General features: G+C 42.2%; 2 protein-coding genes across 2 annotated transcripts; one reads left to right on the top strand and one right to left on the bottom strand.

Moving 5' to 3' along the window:
• The first annotated feature begins 227 nt into the window (after window positions 1–227).
• Window positions 228–3948, top strand: dcaf7 (ddb1 and cul4 associated factor 7). Its single transcript, XM_084570340.1, has 7 exons — window positions 228–593; window positions 900–1058; window positions 1582–1693; window positions 1793–1911; window positions 1992–2201; window positions 2348–2465; window positions 2829–3948. Exons 1-7 carry the CDS (start codon window positions 456–458, stop codon window positions 2999–3001), a joined length of 1029 nt encoding a protein of 342 aa, XP_084426466.1. The 5' UTR covers window positions 228–455; the 3' UTR covers window positions 3002–3948.
• A 2695-nt stretch (window positions 3949–6643) lies between these two features.
• kcnh6a (potassium voltage-gated channel, subfamily H (eag-related), member 6a) lies at window positions 6644–27911 on the bottom strand (the record flags this gene model as incomplete). The annotated part of the gene is made up of 16 exons (XM_084569902.1): window positions 27644–27911; window positions 24802–25032; window positions 22849–22998; window positions 22536–22639; window positions 21168–21477; window positions 19531–19733; window positions 12619–13044; window positions 11651–12068; window positions 11151–11350; window positions 9662–9914; window positions 8862–9055; window positions 8420–8519; window positions 8061–8348; window positions 7653–7836; window positions 7245–7452; window positions 6644–6931 (listed from the first exon to the last, which is right to left on the bottom strand). The coding sequence occupies exons 1-16, from the start codon at window positions 27717–27719 to the stop codon at window positions 6644–6646; spliced, it is 3633 nt and encodes a 1210-aa protein (XP_084426028.1). The 5' UTR covers window positions 27720–27911.
• Window positions 27912–27931: the final 20 nt, after the last annotated feature.

Here is a 27931-nt window from a genome sequence, read left to right on the forward strand (position 1 = left end):
GAGTTCTTGTTTCCAGAAATTGTACACACAGTCTGAAATTCAACATAAAATGTATCAGAGGCAGAATAAATGTGGCTTTATGGATATAATGCCGAAAATATGCCTTTTAATCACTGATATTTAGATCTGAGAGTTAAAACGTAAAACTGATTTTATGGAGGAAAAAAAAAGTAAATTTTATATTGAAAAGAAAAACCGGAAGTCATTTTTGTTCAGTTTGACTTGACCGTTTTTTAGGTCGAAACGAGCAATGCTACTCTTTGTTAAGTAGAGTGGTGAGAAATCTTCCTCTAAAACGAGATTTGCTTAATTAAATAGTAATTATCAGCAAGTCTACTGACATCTGTTCTTCCAAGTTAGAGTAGTTGGTTACACTTTGCTTGCTAGACTACTTAATTCGTAGTTAGCTAACGCTAGCGTGTTAGCTGCTCAGACAACAGCTGCAGCTCGGGAGGATGTCGCTTCACGGCAAAAGAAAAGAAATCTACAAATACGAGGCGCCATGGACGGTGTATGCGATGAACTGGAGCGTTCGACCAGACAAACGCTTTCGTCTGGCACTTGGGAGCTTCGTAGAGGAATACAACAACAAGGTGCGTAGTTTCGTTTTGGTCATTCATCAGCTAACGTAACACCATAGAAGGTAACGTTAGCAAATGAATGCTAATGCTAGCTGACTTGCGCACCAAGGCAGAAAACAACAATACACGTTTTGTTATTACTCACCAGTAAAACAAAAGTGCAACTGTTCATGTGTAAATATTAAACAAGTCTGCATTTGTGTTTTTTAGTACCAATGTTTCCCAGTACCGCCATTTATAGCCAAAGCTATTTCTAACCCTGTGACCACTCTTTAGGTTTGTGTTGAAATAACAGGTAATGTGTTTGGTCCTGTCCAGGTTCAGCTGGTGGGTCTGGAAGAGGAGAGCTCAGAGTTTGTGTGCAGGAACACATTTGACCACCCTTACCCCACCACCAAGATCATGTGGATCCCAGACACCAAGGGGGTTTACCCAGACCTGCTGGCCACCAGTGGGGACTACCTGCGCATATGGAGGGTAGGATGCTTGATGTCAGGGAGGAAGCCCGCTGATTCCTGAAGATGATCAACTCTAACAATGCATAGTTCAAATCAATCAATGTTGCACTGGTCTCATCAACGCCTTTTGAAAATTTGAAGCTTTCATTTAGGTTATTCCCCTCTTGCTCCATTGTTGATTGACACATACATCACTCTGCTGCCACTGATACTCGCCCATGCAAAGAATCTGACCGATACAAAGTTATTTTGTCTTTTCATGGGATTTGTTTACTGTAAATTTGGTGATATAACCTGGTGACCACAACATAGAATATTTCCACCCTTATTGTGTTATTGTGAGCTACTGCAGTCCATGACTACACTTCAAGTGACTTATAAGAAGGCAGCTGTATCTAGTAATTACATACTTAGTCATAGCATTAACACAAACAGTTGTGTTGCAGGGGTATTATACATTTCAGCGGTGAAATTGTCACACTAACTGATGTATACTGGTTGAAACAAGTCTTCTCACTGTCAAATTCCTTTTTGTCTCACAGGTCAGTGACACAGAAACACGTCTTGAATGTTTGCTGAATAACAACAAAAACTCCGACTTCTGTGCTCCTCTCACCTCCTTCGATTGGAATGAAGTTGATCCCAATCTGCTGGGTAAGAAGATCTGATTTACACATAGAATACAAGGATTTTTGTGTTTTATTCTTTTGTGACATTTGAATATGAAATGTTTTTGTTGTTTTTTTCCTGCAGGCACTTCCAGTATTGACACCACCTGCACTATCTGGGGTTTGGAGACTGGTCAGGTGTTGGGACGAGTTAATCTGGTGTCTGGACATGTGAAGACCCAGCTGATTGCTCACGACAAAGAGGTCCGTGTGCTACTGCAGACTGTATAACCTATGTGTACACAGTACAGTACAGTGTTTAATGTCTTCGTCTGTCTGCACAGGTGTATGATATCGCGTTTAGCCGTGCAGGAGGTGGCAGAGATATGTTTGCCTCCGTGGGAGCCGATGGATCCGTCCGCATGTTTGACCTCCGACACCTGGAACACAGCACCATCATTTATGAAGACCCCCAGCACCACCCACTGCTCCGCCTCTGCTGGAACAAACAGGACCCCAACTACTTGGCCACGATGGCCATGGACGGCATGGAGGTCAGTTTGATATCAGTTACTAATTGTGCACTCTTCTTTATTTAGATATGAGATGTATTTAGATTAAAATACTGTCAGGTTTTGAATACAGGGTTAGAAATAGCTTCATAACCTTTCAATTTGTCATCAATGCTTCTGCTTGGCAGGTGGTCATCCTGGATGTACGTGTTCCATGCACTCCTGTGGCTCGTCTCAACAACCATCGCGCCTGTGTTAACGGCATCGCCTGGGCTCCTCACTCCTCATGTCACATCTGCACTGCAGGTAACTAATCTTATACATGGCTTTATTTTAGTCCAGCTCTTCTCTGTCAACATGCATTTTAAATCCAAACTTCTGCCACACATCAGCTTTCAGGCCTGACAATGCTCTCAGAGTTGTAGCTTCTGTCGTGTTATGAATCTCCCTCTCAGTTTGACTAGTCTAGTTGCACAGTCTCATGGGAAACCAGTCAGTGGGATTTCTAATGAGAGGATGCAGGAAATGGCATATATTTAAAAAAATCGGTTCAAGGATTTTGTGAATCAGTGTTGAATCTTTCAGTTGAAGATTGCAATGAATTGATTGATTTATTTTTTTTTTTTTAACCCAGCCATCGTCTAAAACATTTTTGTGTTCTTGCCTCAGCTGACGACCACCAGGCCCTGATCTGGGACATCCAGCAGATGCCGAGGGCCATTGAAGATCCCATCCTGGCCTACACCGCTGAAGGGGAGATCAACAACGTGCAGTGGGCCTCCACGCAGCCGGACTGGATCGCCATCTGCTACAACAACTGTCTGGAGATCCTGCGCGTCTAAAGCCACGGAGGCGGAGCGGTGTTTTACATTTGGACTTTTTTTCCAGTCCTCTCCCCCTGCTTTCAAGACGAAGGTGCAGTCACGTGTGAACTTTCAGAACGTGTTTGGAGTAGCACATATCTACTCCGTACTCAATAACCTGGTTTACATTTCTTTCCTTCCATGACTTTACTCCGCTGGTCTTCTATTAAACGTGTTTAAGCGCTTATTTATTTTGCTCATAAGGTAGTGTTCAGCAGCTGTGAGAAACGTCTGTCAATGAAACTCAGATTTTTATACTTGGTGTGGTTTGAGATTATCATGAAGGATTTAGATGTTGTGCATTTCATCTGTTTCATTTTGTCAATACAAACTACTATAGGTGGCAGAAGACAACCTCTCTAATATGTAGGAGTATGTTGTAGCCTTCTTGTGGATGCATACCAGTATATTATAGTCTTGTTTACCCTCGTGGCAATTTAAGCTTGTCAGATGGGTGTGTGCCCACTATCCTCTCCAGGTGATTGCATCCAGGTCGGACTTTTCTGGCCTGTGCAACTTTTAAAAACTGTAAAATAGCCTGAGTGGGGTTCATGTCATCACCACAGGTGTGTGTCCATTTGGCTGGTGATGCTGTGAGGCAGCCATGTACAGAAACACTCAGAACCTACCAGAGCAATGTTGTTCGGCCTTTTTGCTCCCTAATTCTTTTCTTTTTATTTGTAGAAGATTGTGCTTGGAAAGCTGCGTTTTTCTGAGTGTGTCTTTTGTCTGCCTCTCTTTTTGTTGTTTTCAATAATTAAAGGGTCACGTCCTTGTAGCATGCCATTACAAGGCAACATGTACATACATATAAATATATGAACTTAAGATGTTGGTAAGCCAAGTGTTCATGTTGTAGCTTTTTTCATAAAGTTTATTATTGAATTTGCTCTAATAAATTGTATTCCTCCATGTCTTAGAAACTACCCAGTGCTGTGTTGCTTTATTTCACAAAGTTTTGAGTGGTTTTGAAGGAACGTCATGTATGGAGGAAGATGGCTGTGGCTCTAGGTTAGCGATCCCTGGAATGTGCCACATGCTGAAGTGTCCTTGAGCAAGACACCAAACCCCCAGCTGCTCCCAGCACTGGTGTGTGAATGTGTGTGTGCTTGTGTGAGCGAATGGGTAGATGTGTCTGTGACTGTAAAACAGTTTGAGTAACAATAGGTAGAAAAGTGCTATATAAAAAGCAAGGCCATTTATCATTTACCATTTAAAACTATAAGCTGAGACCATCCCATTAAGTAATGTTTCGAAGCAATTAAATAGGTATACACAGGTAGAAAGTAAACCCTACTTCATCTTAATTTTCGTGGCCTGAAATGAAGGTGAATGTCACCAGGGTGCTGCTAGCCAGCCAAGGACAGCTTCGTTCTCTACCCTACCCACTGATTGGCTACAGTTGCAGTTAAACTACATTTTCTACACGTTTTAATAAGGAAAAATAAAGAGGGGGCACCCGGATTTGAACCGGGGACCTCTTGATCTGCAGTCAAATGCTCTACCACTGAGCTATACCCCCTGATAAATAACATGGCCAGAGGTGGACCTTTCTGTTTTCTGCACCTGTTTGCTTTTCACTGACGTTCTCTGTGTTTGCATTTCAGGTGTGTGAGTCGCATGGGTATAAGTCAAGAAAGAGAAGCAGTGCTTCCTTTTGCTGTTTAGTATTCACTGGAGAGACCCAGAGAGATTTTTAGTGGACACTTATTTGAAAGTAGAGGAGAACACTCAACAAAAACTCATCAGGAAGAATTGCATTGACACAGTCAGGATGTACTGAAACTTTTCTGGTCAGATGAGTGAACTCTGAAGTCGCTGATGTCTCTTTTCATGCTGCTGTCCACACTGCAGACCCGTACGACAGCAGACATCAGTGTGATCCTAGATGACCCCGGTTCCTCCAGCTTACAGCAATGTGCCCCCTGGCCCTCACCCGCCTCATCCCACAGCACAGCTGCTGCTGTCCCCAAGCTATACACCTCAGGGTTAAGTAGTCCAGGTGTAACTTTTTTGAGCCACTGACCAGTGTTTACCTTTATATGAGATCATATCTAAAGCTCCTCCCTGTCTGGCACATATTTCCCAGCGATCGCATGCACACGTGTGTCCTTGTATGCTCAGAACAATACACTCTAGCCTCCTTAATAAATGTCTATGTTTTATGGGGGACATTTTTTTTATTTGGGTGAGTGCGTTCTTTTTAATTTTGGCTCCAGGTGGTGGGAAACAGTTTCAGATCGCGACCTTACAGTATCTCCAGACGTGGAAGATCAAATGAAAGTCAAGTAAGACCACCACAAGTCTGTTAATTCTTGTAAATACTTTTCAATTCGTTACATTTGGTGCTGCAATTATTATTTTGGTGCTTTACTGAGCCATATGGAAATTAATATAAGTTTAAACCCCCACAGTAACTGCAGTGTGTCTTTAATCTAAAATAAAAAACATAAATAACAGGAATTTGTGCTTCAACAATCATTATATAAATGGTTAAAAAGTCATTACATTCACCTTGTGGTAGGAGCTGTGCAATCATATAAACAAAGCGAATCTCTCTGCCTGTCTGTGATCGACAGCCTCCCTCCACTTCCTCCATGTCCCTCTGCTGATGTTTAACAACCTTCTGCAGTTTTTCCCTTTCCGTGTTCAGGTGTCACAGTCTGTCCACTGTGAGTCAAGCTAACAAAAGGAACAAGTCCTCTATTGTTGGCACTTTCAGATAAATACATCAGGTACATTGTGAAACCATGGTGACACTTTGAATAATCGTCAACGCAAGTCTGAATCGGACGGATAAACAGACACAGAAAATGGGAAAAGCAAGCAAAGAAGTCACGATCAAAACAAAGTAGTAAAAGCTACGTGTACAAGAAGTTATGATGTTTTTCTGTACCGCATGACTGTGTACGTTGTAATACTTTGTCATGATCAAATGAGGAGCTTAACAAGGATTAAAAATTCATTCAACAGGAAACATTAGATGAAAACGACAAAAATATTCTCTGCCTTAAACCTTATCCTTCACAGTGTGTCTGAAAGCTATGGTATGCCTTTTGATATTTTTCAACACACACCACAACACTGAACCTAAAACGCTCATAGTTACATTTACTTGACTCGTGGTCCTTGTAACATCTCTAATATCGTGAAATATAATTTAATTTCCAAGTACATGATTATAGTTTTCTACAGTAAATGTGCAACTCTTACACAAAGTGAATGCAGGTCATTAGTTTGTCATTTCATCTCTCGTCGAGGTCTGGGATGCAGTTTGTGTAGCTTTCAGATCCAGTTGACACGTGTACTCTCTATGTCAGTGTTCTTACTGTCACCTCAGGCTTTACTCTGTTTCCACCCTGCTGGGCTGGAGTAATCTCTTCATTGCACCGGCCCTTGGGAGTGAAGGATGCTGGAGCACAACAGCCTGTGAGGGTGCTGTTGAGTCTGTGCTTAAGAATCAGGAGGCACTCTGAAGCCTCTGTGACATGGCAGCCAAGGCATCCCATGCTCTACTGCAGCATCTGAATGGGAGAGGAGATTAGGGAGACGAAATAAGGATCTGGGGAACATATGGTTGTCCCGCCCAAAGGACCCGGCTTTTGGGTGATGATAGCTGTCCTAGCTGCCCGGCAGGACAGGGTCTGAGACATGCCTCTGGATCTCCTGCATTTCTGTGGATGTCTCCAGGTGCTCAGGGAGGGAGGGGAAGCGCTGGCTGCCACAGAGCAGTCCAGGAGGCTCTTGAGCCTCAGAGCACAACAGCTGAGAAGGGTTGAGATCCACAGAAGGCAGACGTGGTGGTTCTGCCTCCGGTGACATGGACATGCTGTCATCTGACGCCACAGTGAGATGGATGCCACTGGACAGGGAGTCCTTGGACTTATGCTTGAATTCAGAATCTGGACTCTGGAAAGAGAAAGAGGAATTAATGCAGACCAGATTAGATTCATGACACCCCTGCAGCTTTGCATTAAGTAAAACAAATTCTCAGGAGCAAAGCACATTTAACACCTTGATTTTTTTTCCATCCTTGTTTTTATTATTACTTTCTTTTTTTATTTCATTGAACAATACAAATGCAGAGGGCTATGCAGGGACTTTCAAACTTGAAGTCAGTGAACTAGGATAAGTGCCATGAGGGTCGAAAAAGAAATGACGGCAGATCTTCAAACTTGTGCTAACTACATGTGGTATGTATGTGTACAATCTGCCACAGCACCTGCAGTAATGAGGCAGTGCTGTCGATCTGTACTGGCTGGATTGGAGGTACAGTATGGATTGTGGGTGCTCCTGTACTGTATAGAGTTGTGGGGTGAGGCGAGAGAGGGCTGGGGGACACAGCGCTGTAGGCTGGAGGCACCGGGGCCATCTGTCTCTGGAGGAGTTGTAGGATCACATTGATGTCTGCTGTCATACGGGTCTCCAGCCTGGACAGCAGCATGAGAAACGATATTAATTCATTAATTTGACTAGAAAACACTGTTTAAATTAGATGAGACCCATGGAACTCACACCATGCATGCACCCAGCTATGATCTGGTATCCAAACAAAGCAGGAGAGAGGCGTCCATGAAATGGTTAAAAAGGCCCCATGGTAAGGTAAGGGGGGTTCTAAAAACCACTCCACCTGTTTAACTGGGACTGCAGAAGCTCCAGTCGGGACTCCAGCTCGCTGGGCCGATCCTCAACGCACGGTGGTGGAGGAAAACTGGCCCTCACAGAGGACGCTTGTCTCTGGCTGTCTGAGAACTGGCTGGCCCTGCGGTCCGGCCAGTAGCCATACATGCCTGGCATGCTCATAGGGGCTGCTGCTGAGCACAAGAATGAAAATTCAATTTCTTAAAACTTTTTCTATTTTCTGTCTCTAAGTTTAAATCATATTTATTTCCAATAATCTTAGTTTACATTTGCATTTGTATTTCAAACTTTCACTTTGTCAAAACAAAAATATTTTCTTGTTTATGCTAGAAATATAGCATGTCTAAAATATTTTAAAGCCCTATTGGTCCTAATAGAGATTGTAGATATTCTTCACCTGAGTATGGCGGACCTCCAAGGTCTACAGGGGGCCCTAATCCAGCAGAGGTACCACTGTGAGGCAGAAGGTTGACCACTGCTGTTTGGTAGTCTCTGGCCCCCCCTCTGGGAGGGTACAGCTCCCCTTTGCTGTGTCCCATGGGCTTCATTTCCTCATCACTAGACTGTGAACAGACACTAGCGCTGCTGGAGACGTCATCCCAATGAGATGCTGCCATTGTTCCCCTGTGGTAGTTTGCCATTGAACAGGACTGATCGGGGTAAGAGTCTTCACGATCCATCCCGTCTGTACACACAGTCACAGTGTAAGATAAACAGAAACATTTGGAAACGTCTTAAGCTTTGTGTGTTACTCACCTGGCCTGTTGCGGCGGCGCAGAGAGCTTCTCCGATGCCTCGTCAGGCGGTACCCACACTCAGAGTCCCTGCTCGGGGTTGGCTGGTTTATTCTATCTGCCTGATACACATTAGCTTCAGTAATCCAGAACTACCGACCAGTTCTCGTACTTAGAGAAAATATACATTGTACCTCATTATGTTTGCCAGTTTTATTATGTATATAACAAATTTGGGATCAGTGAAGAATGTCTGCCTAGACAAGTTCGTATGCTGCTGAGTCAGTTTGATTTGATTTGATTTCACCACTGAAATATTTAGCATATCTGTGGAGTAAAATGAGAGTTGCACTCCGCAGATATGCTAAAATATTCCATGTGAGGCCTTGAAACAAATAAACCACAAGTTACACAAAATCACTGTGAAGATGTTGTGTGTAACGTCGTCCTCTGGTGGCACTCACATCTCTCAAGTTGAAAGTGATCTCCAAATTGTTCCAGAACAGCTCAGAGAAGTCAGGATACATGTCCAGCACTTCCAGCAGGTCGTCCCTCAGGATCTTGTGAAGGTCGCAGTAGGTCAAAGCCCTGACGTCAGCGCTGGATTTCCCTGGTCTACCATACAGACTGATGGGCTCACCAAAGATGTCGTTCTTTCCTACATAAATCACAGCAAAGGGAAAAGATGACCATGGGAAAAGAGTAACAGTTAATCAATAGGTAAGTCTGAACAAGTGGACAAGCCAGTGCTAGAAACAGTAAAAACAATTTACTGACAATGATGAATAAATCTTATCCTTAGCAAACGAGCAACAGAGCACTGCAATGGCAATGATTGACAGCGGCACTGCAGCTCAGCAATTGATGGTCCCCACAAGCACCGCTGAAAAAGACATGACCTATGCAGCCTTGACCTGAGTAATGGCCTTATTGATGATCAATGCAACTCTGGAATGGAAGTGGAGCTGTGCCCAAACACCCCTGGCAACACAGCACACATGCACAAGTGTGTGTGTGTGTGTGTTTTTGGTGTGGTATAAAGGCCAGTGTGGCCTCTTGTTGCAGTGGCTTTGCAGGAAGAGACAAGAGAAGCAGATACAAAAAGCAACAAAATTTAAAACCCAAAATAACACTATTATTTATTAATCAGGTAATTAAATGAAAAGGAAAATTCATCCTTTTATAAATTTGGATTTACCAAGACATTTGCAAAGTATTTTAGTTTTATGGACAGGCAAGAACTTTAAAGGGGTCTGCAGCTCACCCAGTATAGCCACCACCACGTCGTCCCTGAGGATCTCTATAGAACCTCTGGAAATGAAGTAGAGGGCAGTGAGGATGTCTCCGCTGTGGACTAGAGTGTCGCCGGGCGGAGCGTGGGTGGTCTTGAATCGCATAGCCAGAGCCCGCAGGCAGCCTTTGTTGGCACCTCGAAAGGCTTTGCAGTTTTGCAGCAAGCTGCGGTTCAAATGGAGGCAGATGTCAGCTTGCAGACACTCAGGGAAGCCCTTTAAAACCTGCAGGGAAACACAGGGGATGAGGTGAATCGAAAATAATTCATCAAGTTGTTTTCCCTCTGTTGTGCTGCTATTTGCCCTGTAGCTTTAAAACCAAGTCATCTAAAAGAGGAAAATGTAAGATAGATCTGAAAAGTACAGGAAAAAAAAACTGAGGGGTGAAAGAAGGAGAGCAATGTGTCAGATTGATTTAGGCAGGGCATAAAGGACAGTGGCTCCAAGTGATTATCTATTCTCACATTGAATTGGCAGGCACTAATGCTGCTCTCTGGGCTGCGTCATTTACTGTTGCTGTTAGCAGCCAAGGTCCGGGCAACGACGTGACGCACATCATCAGTGAAAATTGGGTCTCCAATTGCACCAGCTTCAGCATAATCAAAAAGTGTGTTTCTCTAAATGAAAAGGGGGCGCCCAGAATTGAACTGGGGACATTTTAAGCTGCAGTCAATTGCTGGGCCCCGAGCTATACCGCCTAACCAAAAATGCTATTTCTTAACCAACTTAAGAAATAGCATGTCGGCCAATTACTGTCTGTAAAAAAGTGTGTAACTGTGATTAAGGTGAATGTTCACTGCAGGAAAACTGGGTCACTGGAGCAGCAAAGAACAAGGCAAATAACGTGTGCAGGTCATACGCAGAAAATCAAAGTTAATCCAGCAAATGGGATATAAAAAGTGTGTACATGACAGAGTGTATGTTTTTTTTATTTTTTATTTTTTTTTATTTTAGGTTTCATCTTTAAGTCAGTGGGACAGTTTGAGGTTTAAGAGTTAGGACACAGAATCTATGTCAATGATGAATGCACGTGTTAGTAGATATTCACACTTGCAAGCATGCATAACAGATAAAGGTACACTCTTAGAAAATATGTATAGCCTCAAAATGACACCTTGTTAGAAAGGGGGCACCCAGATTTGAACTGGGGACCTCTTGATCTGCAGTCAAATGCTCTACCACTGAGCTATACCCCCTCATATGTGGCCCACAAAAGGACAGAAGAATAGAGTGACAACACACAGCAACAACATCTGTTGTGACAGCCTAAACATTCATTCATTCATTCATCTTCTGTAACTGCTTGTCCTGTGAAGGGCCATGGGGGGCTGGAGCCTATCCCAGGTACCGCCTAAACATCCATGTACAAAAAACTTTGTAGCCATCCCCCACAACCCAAACTCTCGCTTCTTGTGAACTAATGTCAACCTGTGTATGTGGCTGGATGTCTATAAGACTTACAGCGTTCATATCGATGCCGTTGGTGTAGGACCAGGCATGCTGGAAGTACTCCTCCAGCCTTTGCCTCAGACCTCCTGGGATCTGGTGGAAACGAATGAACTCTTTGACCCGCAGCATCTGGGTGTGGTAGCGGGCTGTGCCTGAGTACAGTCTCTGAATGATGGCTGACACGTTCCCAAAGATACTGGCATACATCAGAGCTGCAGGGGACAAAGGACAGAAATACGGATTGTTAAGGTGCTGGCCATAATGTCAGGACTTAAGTTACCTAAACTCAGTCTGTCACACTAACAATACCTAACACGTGCAGGAACATGATCATTTCTGGGAGACTGGCGCTGTCTTACTACAGTATTAATTCTGCTTCATACGCTTTTCCACCAAAACAAAAACATATGCATGGTGAAAAAAAAATATTTGTATATTTTACATTAAAGAATGCATACAATAATGCTTGTCCTTAAAGTGTGCTAATTCAGATAATTTTCCCCTCTACTTACAGCCAATGAGCATGACGCAGATGGAGAAGATCTTCTCTGGGTTGGTGTTGGGTGAGACGTTGCCAAAGCCTACACTGGTCAGGCTGCTGAAGGTGAAGTACAGTGCTGTGACATACTTGTCCTTGATGGAGGGGCCCGAGGTCATATCGCTGTCATTGTAGTGTTTACCAATCTGGTCAGCCAGGTTGTCCAGCCAACCGATCTTCATGCCACCAATGCGAGCAGAGCCAGTGCGCTCCACGTTGCCGATGGCATACCAGATACAGGCCAGCCAGTGAGCGATGAGAGCAAAGGTGCACATGAGGAGGAAAAGGACAGCAGCTCCATACTCTGAGTAACGATCCAACTTCCTGGCCACTCGCACCAACCTCAGTAACCTGGCTGTCTTCAGTAATCCTATTAGAGTAGTTGTCTGAGGCTGGTGAAGACAGAGTAGACTTAATGTCAGGAGACCTTTGAGCCAGTGTACAAAAAACGGCAAATTAACAGTCTGTTGATTACAGAAATGTAAACATTTTCTCGATTTTTAGTGTGGTAGAAGCTGACTTGCAATAGTTCAGATCACATTAAGAGATTAACATCATCTCAAAACTCCTGAATGCCTTAATTGCTGAAACAATTTGTAGAATATAGCCTACACAACCAACTATCGTTTTGCAACTGTGTGACGTTTCTTGTTTTGAATTCATTCAGCATTTTCTGTTAAACGAATTCGAAGGAAATTTGGAGAAAAAAATCCATATTACTAAAAATATGTGTTCATACTTACAGTATGTGAACATTTAAATTAAACAAATGTTCACATAAATTAAATTCAGTAGGATCTAGTTTCTTATATCTATATATTTAGCTGATTCCCTGGCTACACCTACTGATGGATGAAAGCCATCGATGATGACATTGGTTAAATGTTCTCAAGAGAGGACAACTCCAGGAACAAAATATAGAGTATGTGGGTTCTTTCTCACCTCCTCTGTACCAGAGCGAAATATGAGCAGATCAAATGGGATGGCAGCGACAATGTCAATGAGGAACCAGCCCTTGAAATAGTGCTGCGCGATGTGGCCAGGGTGGCTGACCACCTCATCATTTTGGTTGACGTAAGTGGTCCTGAAGTTAATGAGGATGTCCACGATGAACATGACATCCACCACCAGGTCCACCACATTGAGCGGGTTGCAGGTGTAGCCGCACGTTCTCCTCCGGTCTTCCTCCACATCATTGAGAAGGAAGGCAGCCGAGTACGGTGTGAAGATGGCGGTGTAAATGACCAGCAGCAGGATGACCCAGTCCCATACTGCTTTGAAGGGGCTGTAGTGAAGGATGGTCCATTTGTGGATGCGTGGGGCTTGGAGTTTGTACTCTGGCAGCACGTCAGCACCGAGGGACAACACCTGAGCAGAGAGGGACAAGGCAGAGAAATTTTATCAGTAATGGAAGCAGGACACTAATTTATAGGTAGGTAAGAGATAATAAGTTCCAGATAGGAGGAGGGGAAGGTTTATCCATTAGCTGATTTATCTGAGATTAGAGCATAGAAAGTGCACAATGCTTACACTTTAGCAAAATCTATAATCATTGAGAGCAGACAACTAGCATCAACAAATAGAAAAGTGGCCTTGAAATAACAAATAAGTAGTATTTGAATGCCACAAAACAAGTTCTCTTCACCTGAAAGGAAACGTGTATGAAACAATTTGTGACCGCACACACTCTGCAATGATTATTTTGGATTTGACACTCTTTTTTAAATAACTTAATGTGCTAAATTATGCATCATTAATTCCCCAAAAAGAACACCTGAAAAAACCATGCCAGGAGAAAATGTCACAAAGTTAATAAAGGCAAAGTCTATCAGTGTGACACTTTTTTAATGTAGCAAAATGTTCAGAAGAAGTTCAGCTCCTCCTTCAGAAGAGCAATTTACAAATCTGCATCCATTGCTGCCTCCCTCCATCTGTGATTTGTCAAATGCCATTAACAGGCAGACCAACGCCCAGCAGTAAATTGACAAAGAATGAGACAATGATGAGTAAGATCCCACTGACCGGTACAACAATGAGAGCCTCCATGTCCAGGTTCTCATCCTGCTGTCGACCACAGCAGCAGAGGAGAGTCCTCGAAACTCTGTGCAGCCCCACCTGCCTTCTGTGCAGTGGCCATCTCCTCTCCTGCATCACTTTCTCACAGAAGATCTACCTCTTCCCAGCTCTGTAGTGCCAGTCCTGTCTTTTTGTATCCTCTCTTCACATACACTTCTCTATCTCTATTCAGAGACTGCTCTTTTTAAAGAGCCCACTGCAGCCTCACCTGCCTCTGCTGCACTGTGTCATCCCCACTTTGTCTGGAACATGTGATCCCTGCTAGTGTTCCTGTCAATTGTGGACCAGAATAAGTACTGGCATCGACTGGGTGCCATGCAGAGGAGTGATTTTGGTTAATTCTTGTTAACAGCAAGGTCAGGACTGTGTGTAGCCAAATGGTCAATGCAGATGGAAAAAAACTTCTCTCGAATGTTTCTAATGCACCATGGCTGACACCCACATCTAAATAAATAGTCTAATTACAGAACACTCTTTGTATGTTGTGCTTCCGTCTTCTTACTAACCTTTAGTGGTTAGAGCCTCATTTGCATTTGAATTTGCATAATCATAGTCAGGACAAGAAAAGAAGCTGGAATTGTATGACAAGTATGACTGTAGTGGCTTTACAACCAAACACCCATGTAGGAACCAGAAATAAATTCTAGTGGGATACCATCTATTTAGACATTTATGTCTTCCAAGAAAAAAAAAATAAATAAAAAATCCCACCACTCAAAAATCCAGCGTTCCCAGCTTAAAGGAAAACAGTGACCTGAAATAGTCTAAGCAAATTGTTTCTCAAGGACAAAGTACATTTATAAAGTTAAGAAATGTGCACGTGTTGGCCTTATTTGGTAGAAAAAATAAATTTAGACCAACGCTTCTATAGTATTAACACAGGGGGTTTCTGCTTTTGCTCCATAAAACATTTTTATGACCAATACAGAGCAATTGGAAGCAGGGTTGAGAAGGGAAAACAGACTGAATGTAATGAATTCTTCTGACACGACAACATGCGGCTCTCCTTTATGTGTTGGCAGCTACACACAGTGGCAGAACAGATGTGAAAAGACAACACAGTAATGAGATTGTAAACATACGAGCAAAGGTTCACTCATCCAAGAAATATTAATTTATTGATGTTGTCCACAGTTCTGTTTCGTAATGACCAGAGAGCAACTGCCACCACCAGTTTGCACGCAAGCGCCCTCAGTTAGTACTCTGACTTTGTAATTATCACCATCTGTATATTTTCCCGTATTGAAAACACAGTTTAAGTGTGAAATACAAGGTAAGCTTAGGAAAGGAACTGGATGTGACTTATGAAAACAAAATATGTATGAAATTGCATCTATGGTATTAAAATATTACTGAATTTATCACATAAAATTCAACTTTTAAGCTTGTGCATCCTCCCCTCTGTATCCTGCATTGTTACACTTATAAACGCATAAAATCAAAAACACAAAGACATATTTCTGTACTTTAAAGCCATCATTAAAGCTAATCTTGACCAAAATCCTATATAAGCGGAATAAGCTGAAGATACACTTGATAATATTTGTGCAGACTGTCACAAAACACAACATGGCATCAACTTAGCCTGAAATACATGTCTGTTGCTCACCTGTGGAGCCGCAAACAGGAAGGTCAAGGTGGCAGATGAATAAAAAAAAGAGGGGGAGGAGGAACAGGAAAAAGGACAACCGCGGCTAACAGACTGAGAAATGGGGCTGGAAAAAGAAGGAGTTTGAGGAGGACACCCGGAAGCATGAAAGACTCAGTAAGGATGAAATACTTACAGGCTGAATTTTCTGCTTGATGCTCATGCTGTAGTGCACCACGGGGTGAAAAAAAAAAAAGCAGGAGAAGACGAAGACTAAGAGAAAGAGAGAGAGCGAGGGAGAAGGCAACCTCTGTCCATCGGTCTGTATCACCCTCCCTCTTGCTCCCTCACTCTTCCTCCCTGCCCATAGCCCTGCCCTCGTCACAAGATCTTCTTTCTAACTCATAAAAACTGATCCGGTGACTCTACGAATAACAGCACAAGCTGCCATTGGTGCTTAACAATGACAAAAAACACAACAAAACATTAAACTTAAAAGCAACCTCATTTGGGGAAATTATTATTTAAATATTTCAAATTGTATTGACATGCGCAGCCAGCACAGTCCTAGCTGTTGGTTAATTTTGTATGTTTGACTTAATTTGCATTATCCTCTTTGAGGCATGTGTTCGTGCCCTGTCAATAGCCAAACACTTTTAAAGTAAAACCTACAGCAGTAGCATTGTTATCATACATGATTTGGATCACCATTACTAACATAATAATAAGTAGCATAACTTTAAGTTTTAAGAGAAGAACTGAAATGTCCCTCATATTCAACCTTAACATCTTGATAATTAATACAATGGATGGACTTGACAGTAATGTGTTCGCTTTCTTTCTCTTGGGCGATGGCTACTCTAGAATAAGGAGTGTGAGCAGATCTTGAATGAGCATGTTATTCTTTGTGAATAAGAACCAGGGCACACTCACAGAGACAAAGACTCACAAAAACTCACAAAACACAACCTTAACTTAGAGAAAGAACTCCCTGTCAGCTCAGACGACATTTCTCTACAGTTACCTGTTCTGAGCTGACTGAAAACCAGGGGGCACCACATAAGCATATTTCTGCCTTCCCAAAACTCCAGTGTGCTGGTTCCTTTCTACAGTTGCCTGTCGAGTCAATCACACAGTGTGCTTCATGTTATGCAGACAAATCAATACCAACAATCAATGACAACCTTCATTTCTCTTTTTTGTAAGGTGCCAATCGAAATCCAATTATAAAGGCGAGATAAAGAAATTTTTTATCGTGCAACAGGACAGAACCAACAGAAAAGGACAGCTACAAGCAAAGCATGCCATAGCACAGCTTCTTCTGAAAACCCACACTTTGCATTCTGTCATGGTGATAGAAACCTGACTTGCAGGGCCAGTTCAGGATGGTAAAGCAGTGCGAAACCTCAACATGAAGACGGCTTTGGGGGAATGCACTGTGATTTACTGGGCAGCCGGAGGTTTGACAGATGCACAGAGAGCACACCCTCTGCCCTCCACTTCCATTAGCTCCAGAGGCCAAGGTCACTGGCAGCGTCAAGCCACGAGTGCCGCTCGATAGCCTCACAGCGGCCTCCCTTTTTACTTGCTTTCATAACTGCTTCTCACCAGGACCCCTTTCTACTCCCACAGACAGCCTCACAAACAGTACGTGATCCCTCCACACTCCCACACATTCTCCATGTGCATCCTCACACACTCTGTCTCAAGTTCTTCCTTTTACTTACATGTATAGTGAAATTACATACAGCAAACACAGGAGCTTCGGTCTGCGATTACATTTGTAACTACACAGCTAGTTCTGATCTGTTTTATTTCAGAAAACCCTGACCCTAAAAGAAGGTTTTGATATTCCTCTGTTGGGGGAACTCTGTGCTCAAGTTTACATTAGAAAAACTATGATTTTTGTAATGACATAACAGAGCATTTTTACATGTTTTAATAAATGTCTTCCTCCAGTAAAAGAGTAGATATTACACTACTACATATGGCTAAAAACACCATCGCATAAACAAGTGCTGACAATCAATCAAAAAGACATTGTGCAAAAATACACAACAATTACTCTGAATGCAATTTAGTCTTTTTTGTCTTTTTTACCAAGACAAAATGTCTTAAAATGATAAATTCCTGAATTGCTACTATTTAGTTCATTAAAATAAAAAAATAAATAAATTAGGTCCTTGTTATTTTTCTAGAAACAAGATTTTAAGACTAAATTGTCCTGAGAAGGCTGCTGTGGGGTCTGCCAGCAATGGACATGAAAGAGACAGATAGCTGTAATAATCGTCTCGTAATTTCCAACAGAAGCCAGTCAAAAACCTTTATAACTCACTGCAGTGCCAATGCATAGGAACACTTTTTATACAAACTTGTTCATGACGTCAGAGTCAAGATAACAAGTGTACTGCCAGGCCTTTCTGGAGGCCTTCTGTTTGTGCAGTCAGTTTTTCCAGGGCCAAAGAAGCCACGTTGCTTCCACATTGTGCACTGAGTCACAGCCGGCTGTCGATACCACAATCGTTCCCAGTGTAAGGAAGTGAGATCTCACCACCACCAAGACAGCAGTCCTCAGTTACAAAGCCGTCACATAAGGTAATGGTACTGTGCAAATAACACGCAAATTTGACACCCATTTATAATAAACCAATGCATCTTCTGAAACAGTGCAAAACAAATGAATGCACCCAAGAATATTCTCTAAATTAATGATAAAATATATATGTCCAAAACAATTATTTCTGCATATGTATCCAGATGTTTATTACAGTCTTACAGTATCAACGGTTAGGTCGAATTTATAATTTTTTAGGAATGCAAAAATCCTGTCTAGGCATGTTCATCTTGGGATGCCAAAATTGAAATGAGTCTGACTCATGAGCTCTGGCCAATAAACTGACAGCAGGCAGACTTGACTGGCATTAAATAATAATAATAAATAAGGGTTGTGGTAGTTTATGTCAGAAAGGCCGCACATATTTAGCACCAATCATTAGTTAATTTTAGTCCATGTTACAGATTTGAAGGTCTTCATTCAGCAGAGCTCTCCAAAAACTAAGACAGGCTGTTACATGCAAAAGACTCTAGACCCTCTTCTGCACCCAAACGCCGTGATATAATTGCACCCAGATTTCCACCCAAGGCAGTGTAACATCTTCCTTGTTCCAATGTTGTCCCAAAAAGGCAGGTATCCTGCCAAATACCAGGCCATACAACTGGGCTCAGGCTGGTTGGATAGAAAGTGAACTGACCTTCAGCCCCTGGAAGATAAACTGGGTTAATGTGATGCACTTAGGGAGACCTACAGTGTCCGACTCCCAGCTCTTTGCTGGACCAAACAGGTCATTACATGACATTTCAGTGTGAGTGTTCTAAGTAAATAATGCATTCACAAAAGTATCATACTATAACTATTTTATGGTATATATTGGCATATAATATTCTAAGAAGTTAGAAAACAACTCTGCAATACCTCTACAAACCTCATTTTTTATTTTTTAGTATTTTTGCTTTTACTTTCTTAATGGTGATATTTATATACTTTAGAGTTACATTCAAACTGCAGAAAAGTCATTTGTGGTGGGATATTTTTGCGCGGTGACCATTCGTCTTGTTATGAGGTAACAGTGTGCCAATGTATGCACCGAAACACTGTGGTGTGATGGCAGGTGGCTGATGAGTTTGTTCAGTTAGTACCGCAGAAGTCACACCTCAGGTGAGATTATTCGTTCTCACTTTCACCCTGTGACTGCAGATGTCTTTAGGCGTCTTCACTGAGCCAGCAGCGCGTACCATTTATAGACGCCTTTGTCTGAGCTATATGGGTGCAGAGACAATGACTGGATGTGACAGTGAGACATTGACTGATCAATCTGACTTATTTTCCTACAGTATACTAAAGCTTCACCAAGAATGACATTTGTCCTTTTTTATTAGAGCCATTCGGTCAATCAGCCAAGTGAGAAGGTGAGACATAATACTCACTTTTGAGAGATAAGATATCCATTCGGGTATGCAACACACCTTTGTGATGTTTGAACCCAAAAAATGTGAAAGGAAGAAAAAAGCAACCATCAATGAGTAATGCAAAATTTAGAACACCAGCAGGGTCCCTACAGAATAACCAAGCAAGAGCGTGGTGCAATGAGGATTTATTATCTTTTCACCAATAATGATGAAGAACATCTCACCTGTGTGACCTGAGTGACCTTCTCTGTGACATTCTGAGTCCGGTCTTTAATCTTGCTGGGTGCGATAATTTCTATCTCGGTGGGTGAAGGAGGTCTCATCCGGTCTGAACCAAATGTGAGGGTAACCTGAGGGATACGGCCAATGGTTCTATGTCTCATAAGGTCTGAGTCTGAAGTGGAGTTCACAGCGCTGGGTTTCAGATCTATAACAAAAAAGAGCAACATCAATAAGCAATCTGGAATAAGGCAACCACCCTTCAGAGTAATAATGATGGGTAGTGGAGTGTCTGGAGGGACATTTGTGGAACTTCCAGAGCTTCTGAATCCGTGAGTTTACAATGTTCTACCCCAGCCCGTCCAACCCTGCACACATGGAGCAAAGTAGAGAAACCACCCTCCCCCCTGTGTTCCAAAATGGCAACACTAGAACACATCTTGGGCAGCTGCTCTAAGGTACTCAGTGAGGGACAGTACTGGATCCTCAAGTCCATTGCTGAGGCAATCTGCAACGATCATAGGGAGCCAAAATACCCGAGCTGCAGCCAAGGCCATTTATTCATTAAGGAAGGACAGAGGCCAAATAAAACACTACTTTGTTGGTTTGCTCTCCACAGCCAGATACAGAGGGATCTGGCTGTGGAACAAGAATAACTGACTTGAAGCAGCTGAAAATTCATCACACATGAGCCAGTTCACGCTGAGACTTGACATCATTTTGGTCTCCACAAGGCAACTAATCTTGGTGGAGCTAACAGTGCCCTGGGAAGAGAGGATGGAGGATGCTAGTAAGAGGAACAGAGCAGGTAGAGGTTTGACAGAGGAACAGGCAAAGACCAGGTGCATGCCAGGGAAGGTGGGCAGTCAGGTATTTGCCAGTCACTCCCTAAGCAAAGCTTGGTATAGTTGGTAAAACACTTGGTATAGTTGATGCTAACAGAAGAAGAGCCATTAGAAGCACTGTGGAGACAGCTGAGAAAGCACCCAGATGGCTCTGGCTCAAGAGAGGGAAGCGGAGGGGGGGAGAGGGGGCAGCAGAATGCTACTTGAACACAGGCCAAGGTCTGATCAGCTTTTGTCGGGTTGCCTGGACCAGGGTGTCTGTTTTAACACGCAAACACAGAGTGACTCCAGGAAGCAACGCTGATGATGTGTCCAAATTTGTCTGAAGATGGATAAATAATATTATTTTAGGGACCTGTGATGGGAAATCTTTTTTTTACTTTACTGTACTTTACTAGTTCTCAAGGCTGTTTTTTATGTGCAGCTGAGCTACTGTGACCAAGCAATTTGGATTAATAAAGGTTGTCAAAGTCTAAATCTAAGACTCTTCTATATGGGAGGACAACTGAAGGATAATTATAACCACAAACTTTTGAATTAAACTGCATGTAACCACAACCTATTGGTGTTGTATGACATTAGTTCATTTTAAAATAGACCGCCTTTTTCCTGCTGGAAGTGACCATTGTATAATTATGAAAATGCACTCTGGGGACTTTGACTTGACCTTACGGTGATCAGATTGTTTGCATGCACACAACTATTTCAGAGGTAATACTATGCTACTATGACGCCATGATCACTTTGTTTTAAATTCTTTAAGATCTATACAATTAAAATAACAATCAGACGCTTACTGCTGTTAGTGCGGGCATCTCCAGGTCGACTGTTCCATTCTGCCCTCATGCCATCAATGTCATCTAGGGACGAGGCACGTCGGAGGCTGCGGACACTGTCTCTGGAACAGCTTCGAGGTAACGGCCCCCGTGTAAAGGCGATGCTGGGGTCCAGCCGATCTGTAAGGAGAGAGCGTCGTTTGGTGGAGGATTGGGCTGCAGGGGACGGAGGATCCAGGTCCTGTTCTATCAGAGCCTCCGTCTCAGACTGCATGCAGCTCTCCTTGGACGGGATCCGAAACTCTTTGAGAGGGACTTCTTCGCTGTTTGGCTGTCAAACCCAAAAAACAAGCAATATTACTTTGAGCATTGTGTAGTAGAAGGTCATGTGTCTACAGCTACAGTATAGAGACTAATAGAGGATATTTGTATGGTATAGTACAACACATTACACACAATATGTGCTGCTTTATATTTTGAAATGTTTTCTTTTTTTCTTCCAAAAACTGTATGAAGTACTTCTGTATTTTATGCTTCAGGCAAACTGTTCAGCTGAACCAGAAAGTAATGTCACCTCCCTCAACAGTCCCAGCATGTAAGTTTACCTGACCCGAGACAGTTCTAGTGTCAGGTACAAATACTGTCAGGAAATAGTTTCACACAAGGTGCAATTCATCAAAACACAAGAGAAGTCTAAACAGAGGTGAAGGAAGAATTGGAGAAGTGGAAGATAAACTGAACAATGGTTGCTTTTTCCACTCATTCTTCAATTTGGTGTTTTTGGACTCGAAGCAGAGACCTCAAATTTTTAGTCCTGCTCCTCTTTAAAACTGCGCACATTTAAAGGTTGGAATTGCATAACCACTGTGAAACTTTGTTGCCACTAAATAATGTGAGCGCAGGTCATGTGCTTTGTGGCCTTTGTGTATTATTCAAAACCAGTAAAATCTCAGAAATATCAGTGTAGAGGCACCGCAAGCACAATCCACTTCAATAAGTACACCAGTGGACACTATAGCACTAAATCTTTGCTTCATGAAGGAGCTGTTGATTTAACTGTCTTTTCATTTTGGGGATACTTCTGAATCATACTGACACATGTTTCTATTATTTTGACAACCTCATTTTAGTCACTCTAAGGCTTAATTCAGTACAGATTAACAGCCCCACAAACTACAACCTTCAAAATGATCATACAGTTCGATTACCTGACCATCATTTAGTGCAGGATTGTTGAATTAGAATACATGCACTTTGTACATAATGAAGTGGCCAGTAAGTATCTGTAAATTTGTGTAATTGCAAAACCACTGGCACATAGCAGAAAGCAAGGTTGTATACATGTAAATATACTATGCTCCATGAACATGTATGAGGCGTGAACTTCACCTGCAGGTAATCCACTACCACCCCTTCAAACTGATCTTTGGAGAGTGAAGGTTGTCGCATTGACCGCAGCACTGGCAGCCTCATCTTCAGCCTGCGATTCTGACCTTAAGGGAAAACTGTGATCAGCTAAATACTTATTAAAACTCCAAATGCATCTATTCTATTTCTGATACAAAATGTGACACTTACAATTGAATGGAAATTACTGCAACAAAAATTACAGTAATTCATAATTTATGTATACAAATTCAAGAATCAGATGCATTGAATTATCTCAGGTACAGTGAGAGATGAAACATGCTGATATATTTACAGTAAATCCACCCTTGGGCCACTCTCTGCCTGAGGCCAGACTTCTTCTGTGAAGGATCAATGAGCTCCTGGTAGTCGAGAATGAACATGATCACAACGCCTTCCTCATTTTTTACGGGGACAATATCCACTAGGCAGGGTCTGCAGATACCTATAAACACAGAGGAAGGTCATCAAAAGAGGGGGCACCCGGATTTGAACCGGGGACCTCTTGATCTGCAGTCAAATGCTCTACCACTGAGCTATACCCCCACATGTTTCAATCACAGCACTGTAACATCAGTGCTATCTCAAGACGGGAGGGAGAGACGTGAGGGTTGGATTTCAAACACTAAAAAAGGCTAAATTGAAGCACTACCATCAGATCTAACTTCAGTCTGCAATCAGTGTGGTCTAAAAATAGAAATAGGGGAGAGGGCAGATCAGACAGACACACACAGTCGTGCAAACATCCACACACTCACACAGTGTCTACATTCAGTCACATTCACACATCCTCTCTGCGAAAAACTTGGACTGATATTAAATCCAGAGGCAAAGAAAGGACTTGTTCCGAATCACATTGCATTCACTTTCCTGCCTGTTCAGCCTGGAAGCACATGAGGAAGCAAGAGACAAAACAAATAGATGCTTAGTGGATTTGAGCTGGCACACTGATCACATTTCCATGACAACAGCACTCTAGACTGCACGCCTCATGCCCAAATGGCTAAAGTAACAAAAGAACACGTGTGAGTGTGTGTGTGTGTACGGATGTGGACAGTAAATATGTTTGGGTTTATATTTGCTGTGTGTTCGCTTGTCTTTGCATGTGTTTCTGCTCCAGTGCCTTTGTGACAGAGACAGATAAACAGGTAAGGAAGGAACTACATGCTAAGTCTATGTCGAGAAGAAATTAATCCTTATTCGGAGGGAACAATGTGTGAAATTCCGGCGCTTGAATTGTGGATGAAAAGCCTGCATTCTCTTGCTTTCATATCATGTCCAATTCTTTGGTTTTCCTGCGTTTTTTTGTCTCCCATCTGTGATTATTAGATGTTTGTTTGGACAACTTTTTGACCAACTTTTTCAAAGGTTTTGCACTAATTAACAGTTCTTAACAGACAGATTAAGGAACTAAAAATAACTCATGGGAAAAGAGAGTGTAGGGATTAGGGTTAGAGCAACAAACCGATACCAAACAAGAAAGGCAACTCAAACATGCATCAATTTTAAAGAGAGATTAAGCTTGAGCCTGCCGGCTTGGTCTCTCTAGGCAGGTGTCTCGGTGCAGAGAACACACTACCTGATTATAATTATGAAACCCAGATTTAGCCATGATGACTGATTTTCACGATAGCGGAAAGTCCTGAGGTGGTCTGCAAAAAACATGGCAGTTCACGGTGAATGATTACCACATGTGGTGGTGTGAGATGTTATTCTAATCAGTGCATTTGTTTTTATGATAAGAATCTGGGAAAAAATGTATGTGCCTTCTGATTGAACTAAATCACAAAAGAAATGGGAAGGAAACTGGTTTCTACTGAACAAGCACCTTACGTCTTATTGTTCAGAATTTTTCATGTCAAATAACCCTTGAAGACTTTGCAGATCCCGACACTTGAAACTATGATTGATTGTTAAAAAAATAGTAGGACTACCCATGCTTGCAGAAATAAGAACCCCTAATAACGGGCTGTTTTAAGACACATTCAATAGAACCAAATGACTAATTAGTGGTAATGGTATGAATCAGGGTCTACAACCAGGCTTCTTGTCAAAAGACAGACAACAAAATAGTGGGACATATGGATCATTATTATGGTGACTTTGTCTGCAGTGAAAATGTCCAGAGTTTGTGACGGCCAGAGGGCTCCTTCCCAGGCATCTGAGGTGACAAAAAGGCTCACAGGGATTTTAATTCTTCACCTCCCTTTTCTTTGTGTTTCACCTCTCCATTTCTCCTGTGTCTTACCTTCCTTAGAGTAATAGAGGATCTCCACTTTGCGTTCCTCCGACCCAAGCAGGGCTTGTGCCAGCTGGGCCAGGGCACTCTTCATGGTGCCAGGCCCCACCAGGAACTGGCAGGTGCAAGATTGCTGCATGATCTCTGCTCTGGTGAAACCGAACATCTGACAGAAGCCTTCGTTGCAGTAGATGATGCCACAGCTCTTCATCTGGGCGTTGGCGATTAGAAACTTGCGATCTGAAAGGCAGAAGAAGTGCAGTGACAACTTAAAGTACTGTCAGACACAAAGTAACTAAAAAAAATATTAAATATTAGAAATAAAACGATATAGATGAAGTCAGAGGTTATCAAATCTGATAATGATCATCCAATATTTTTTTCTGTCAGGTTAAGGCATGCTAAAATGATTCTTTATTATTATTAACCATTACTTTTTGTAGCAGCTGCAGAGCCTTCTTATTCACACAAAATTTAATCACTGACATGTTGAATAAGCAAAATGTTACAGGAAACACTAAGATAAAAACTGAATAATACAATTTTAGCTCAGGCAAGCTGTGACTTTCTCAGCTTTTACTTTACTGTTTTCTTCTTAGTTCTGTTCTATTCTTTGCAAGCTTTACATTTGTGCTATATGGAATTATACATTTCTTTGGCAAAATAACATTTTATATGATAAAACAACTGTTGAATTGTTAAAAGATTGTTGTGCTTAATTTTGGCTTTGTTGGGAAGTATTGATTATTTAAGTAATTACAGCCATTAAAAGAGAGCATTTGCTAATTTTAAAAGTGTTTACTGTTCGCAATCATACTGTTCACACACTGGATTCAATCATCAACAACAGTGCAGAGTTTTTAAAATCTTGTGCTCTTCTTTGTGTCTGATCAGTTCGTCCATTTTAATGAACAAACCTTTCACCCCTCCACTCAATAATCAGCTGAAGGGGAACTAATGATGTCCACCTTTCCTGCTTCCACCCTGATGCTAATGCTATTAGAGTCACAATTTCTCCCAGGGGACCGAGCAGGTGGGCACTTCAACATAAGAGCCTCTGTGGCGTCACACTCACTCTGAGGTAACTTATGGGTATTTACAGGTTGTTGACGTCAGTCAGGCTTAACATGTTTACCTCACATTTTTCTCTTAATTAAACTGGAATCATCCACTTGTTGACCATTAGGCTTAGCTAATTTATGTTATTGTGTCAAAAGAAATTCAACAAACAATAAGATCAGCACTTGTGGATGCACAGGCAGTGTAGAATCGACAAAATGTATAATCAGAAAAATATCTCTAATTGGATGGTTGGATGCTGGGCCTTCCCACCAGCAAATGATGACCCTCCCTAGGGGGTCACCACCATCATCAATGTCCTGTGGGAACGCTATGACTCAGTAGTGTCAGGTACAACACAGCAATGTTTTTTTTTTTTCCTGGTTTGTTCCTTGAACCTTTGATTGTGAGTATCTTACTATCAGAAAAATCCTTTCTAGTACTTCCGAGCTCATATACCATCCAGTTCCTGTAATCGATGATTGGAATGTACATGGTTCCGGCAACAACGGCAGAAAGTATGAAAGTGAATTAGGGCGGTTTTGTTCGAAGGCTGCTAATGGAGGAGTTCAATGATCTGAATGAAAAGTACATACATAACCTCTGTAGCCTCAGAGTGGCCCTTTTATTATCCTGCAGTGGAACTGGGTTAAACAGTTGGCTGCCCACACAGGCGAGAGCAGAGCCCCTCTCTTCAAAGTAAATGGGTGAGCTCCTCTATAGTGGAAAGAACACATGGCTGTCTAAAGTCATTATCTGGGGCTCAAAGAGGAAACACTGATCGTCACACCGTTGCCAAGCAGCACCACTGTGGCACGTGCACTCACCTGGCCGTGCATGTGCATGTGGTTGCGCGTGACACACACATTTAGGGATCCAACTGAGGCATCACAAAATGCAGCTTTCTTAAATGAGCTTCAAGCATTATTGGCACTAGATCTAATCAGACTAAAACAGAATGAGAGTTGTCAGCAATCAACGTTTTTTTTTTCCATTTTGGTCTGTATCTAATCAGGATCCTATTTTCAGTACACATACAGTCAATGCACTTTGAGTGATACGGTGAGGTACAAGTAGGCAGGAGATAAATGTATACCGCATTGGATATACGAAATATGACATTCTGCTTATGAAATAAGACATTTTGTTCACAAAGACTTCAATGACTGATGTATAAAGTGTAAACCAAGGTTTTAGGTAAAGGGGAATGAAAATAAATCATTGGTAGACATCAACATCTGTGTTTTATCAGAGGCCTTAGTGGTCGCAGGAGAAAGGAGGCTTTTTTCTTCCTAAATGTGTGAGAGGGGGTCTTTTGCTGAGAGCCAGTGGAACATGTGAGCTAATGGAACATAATATAAGGTGAGCACTCAAAAGCAAACGCACATGCAGGTGCAATAACCCTCAAACACAAGCTGTCAGCAGCACTGATACAAACAAGATAATATCCAACCCATGCAAAAAAAAAAAAAAAAGAAAACTCTGTCACTTTGTCCATAGAGTTATTTTTTGCACTACTTCCATTGATGGAACTATGAGATAGGAAGCGATCATCCTTCTAATAAAAGAGACTGGGAACAAAGCATTTATAGCTTGCACCGAAATATTAAAACAGCCGGTTAAGTTGTCAGCGTCTAAAAGTGGAGAATAAATGTGCACTTTGGAAAATGATATTTATTCTTTTTTTTGTATCACTTTGGGGTGTTTGATTCTGACAGTGTAAAATCTGCCGTGTATTCCGACTTTTACAGCACCACAAGCTCACAACGTAACTAATTTCATGGGGACTTACTTTGCTCGTCGAATTTCCTGATGATAGTGTCCAAGTAGGTGTTCTGGAGCGCAACATGACCGCGTCTCACTGGCATTTTGGAGATGAGAGGAAACAGTTCTCCGACACATGAACCTTTCTAGTTTAACATGAACACACGAGAAGTGGCAGCAGTCAGGAAAACAGTCCGATTCCACTTGGAGGGCGCGCGTAAAAAGCGGCTTTTTGCTCGGCTCGGGCTGAGGCTGTCGCTGATGGTGAGGGAGGACGCGCTGGAAAATGATGGAGAGGAGGACTGGTTGCCTGGGC

Source organism: Chelon labrosus (assembly GCF_963514085.1).
Source record: "Chelon labrosus genome assembly, chromosome: 21".
NCBI lineage: Eukaryota > Metazoa > Chordata > Actinopteri > Mugiliformes > Mugilidae > Chelon > Chelon labrosus.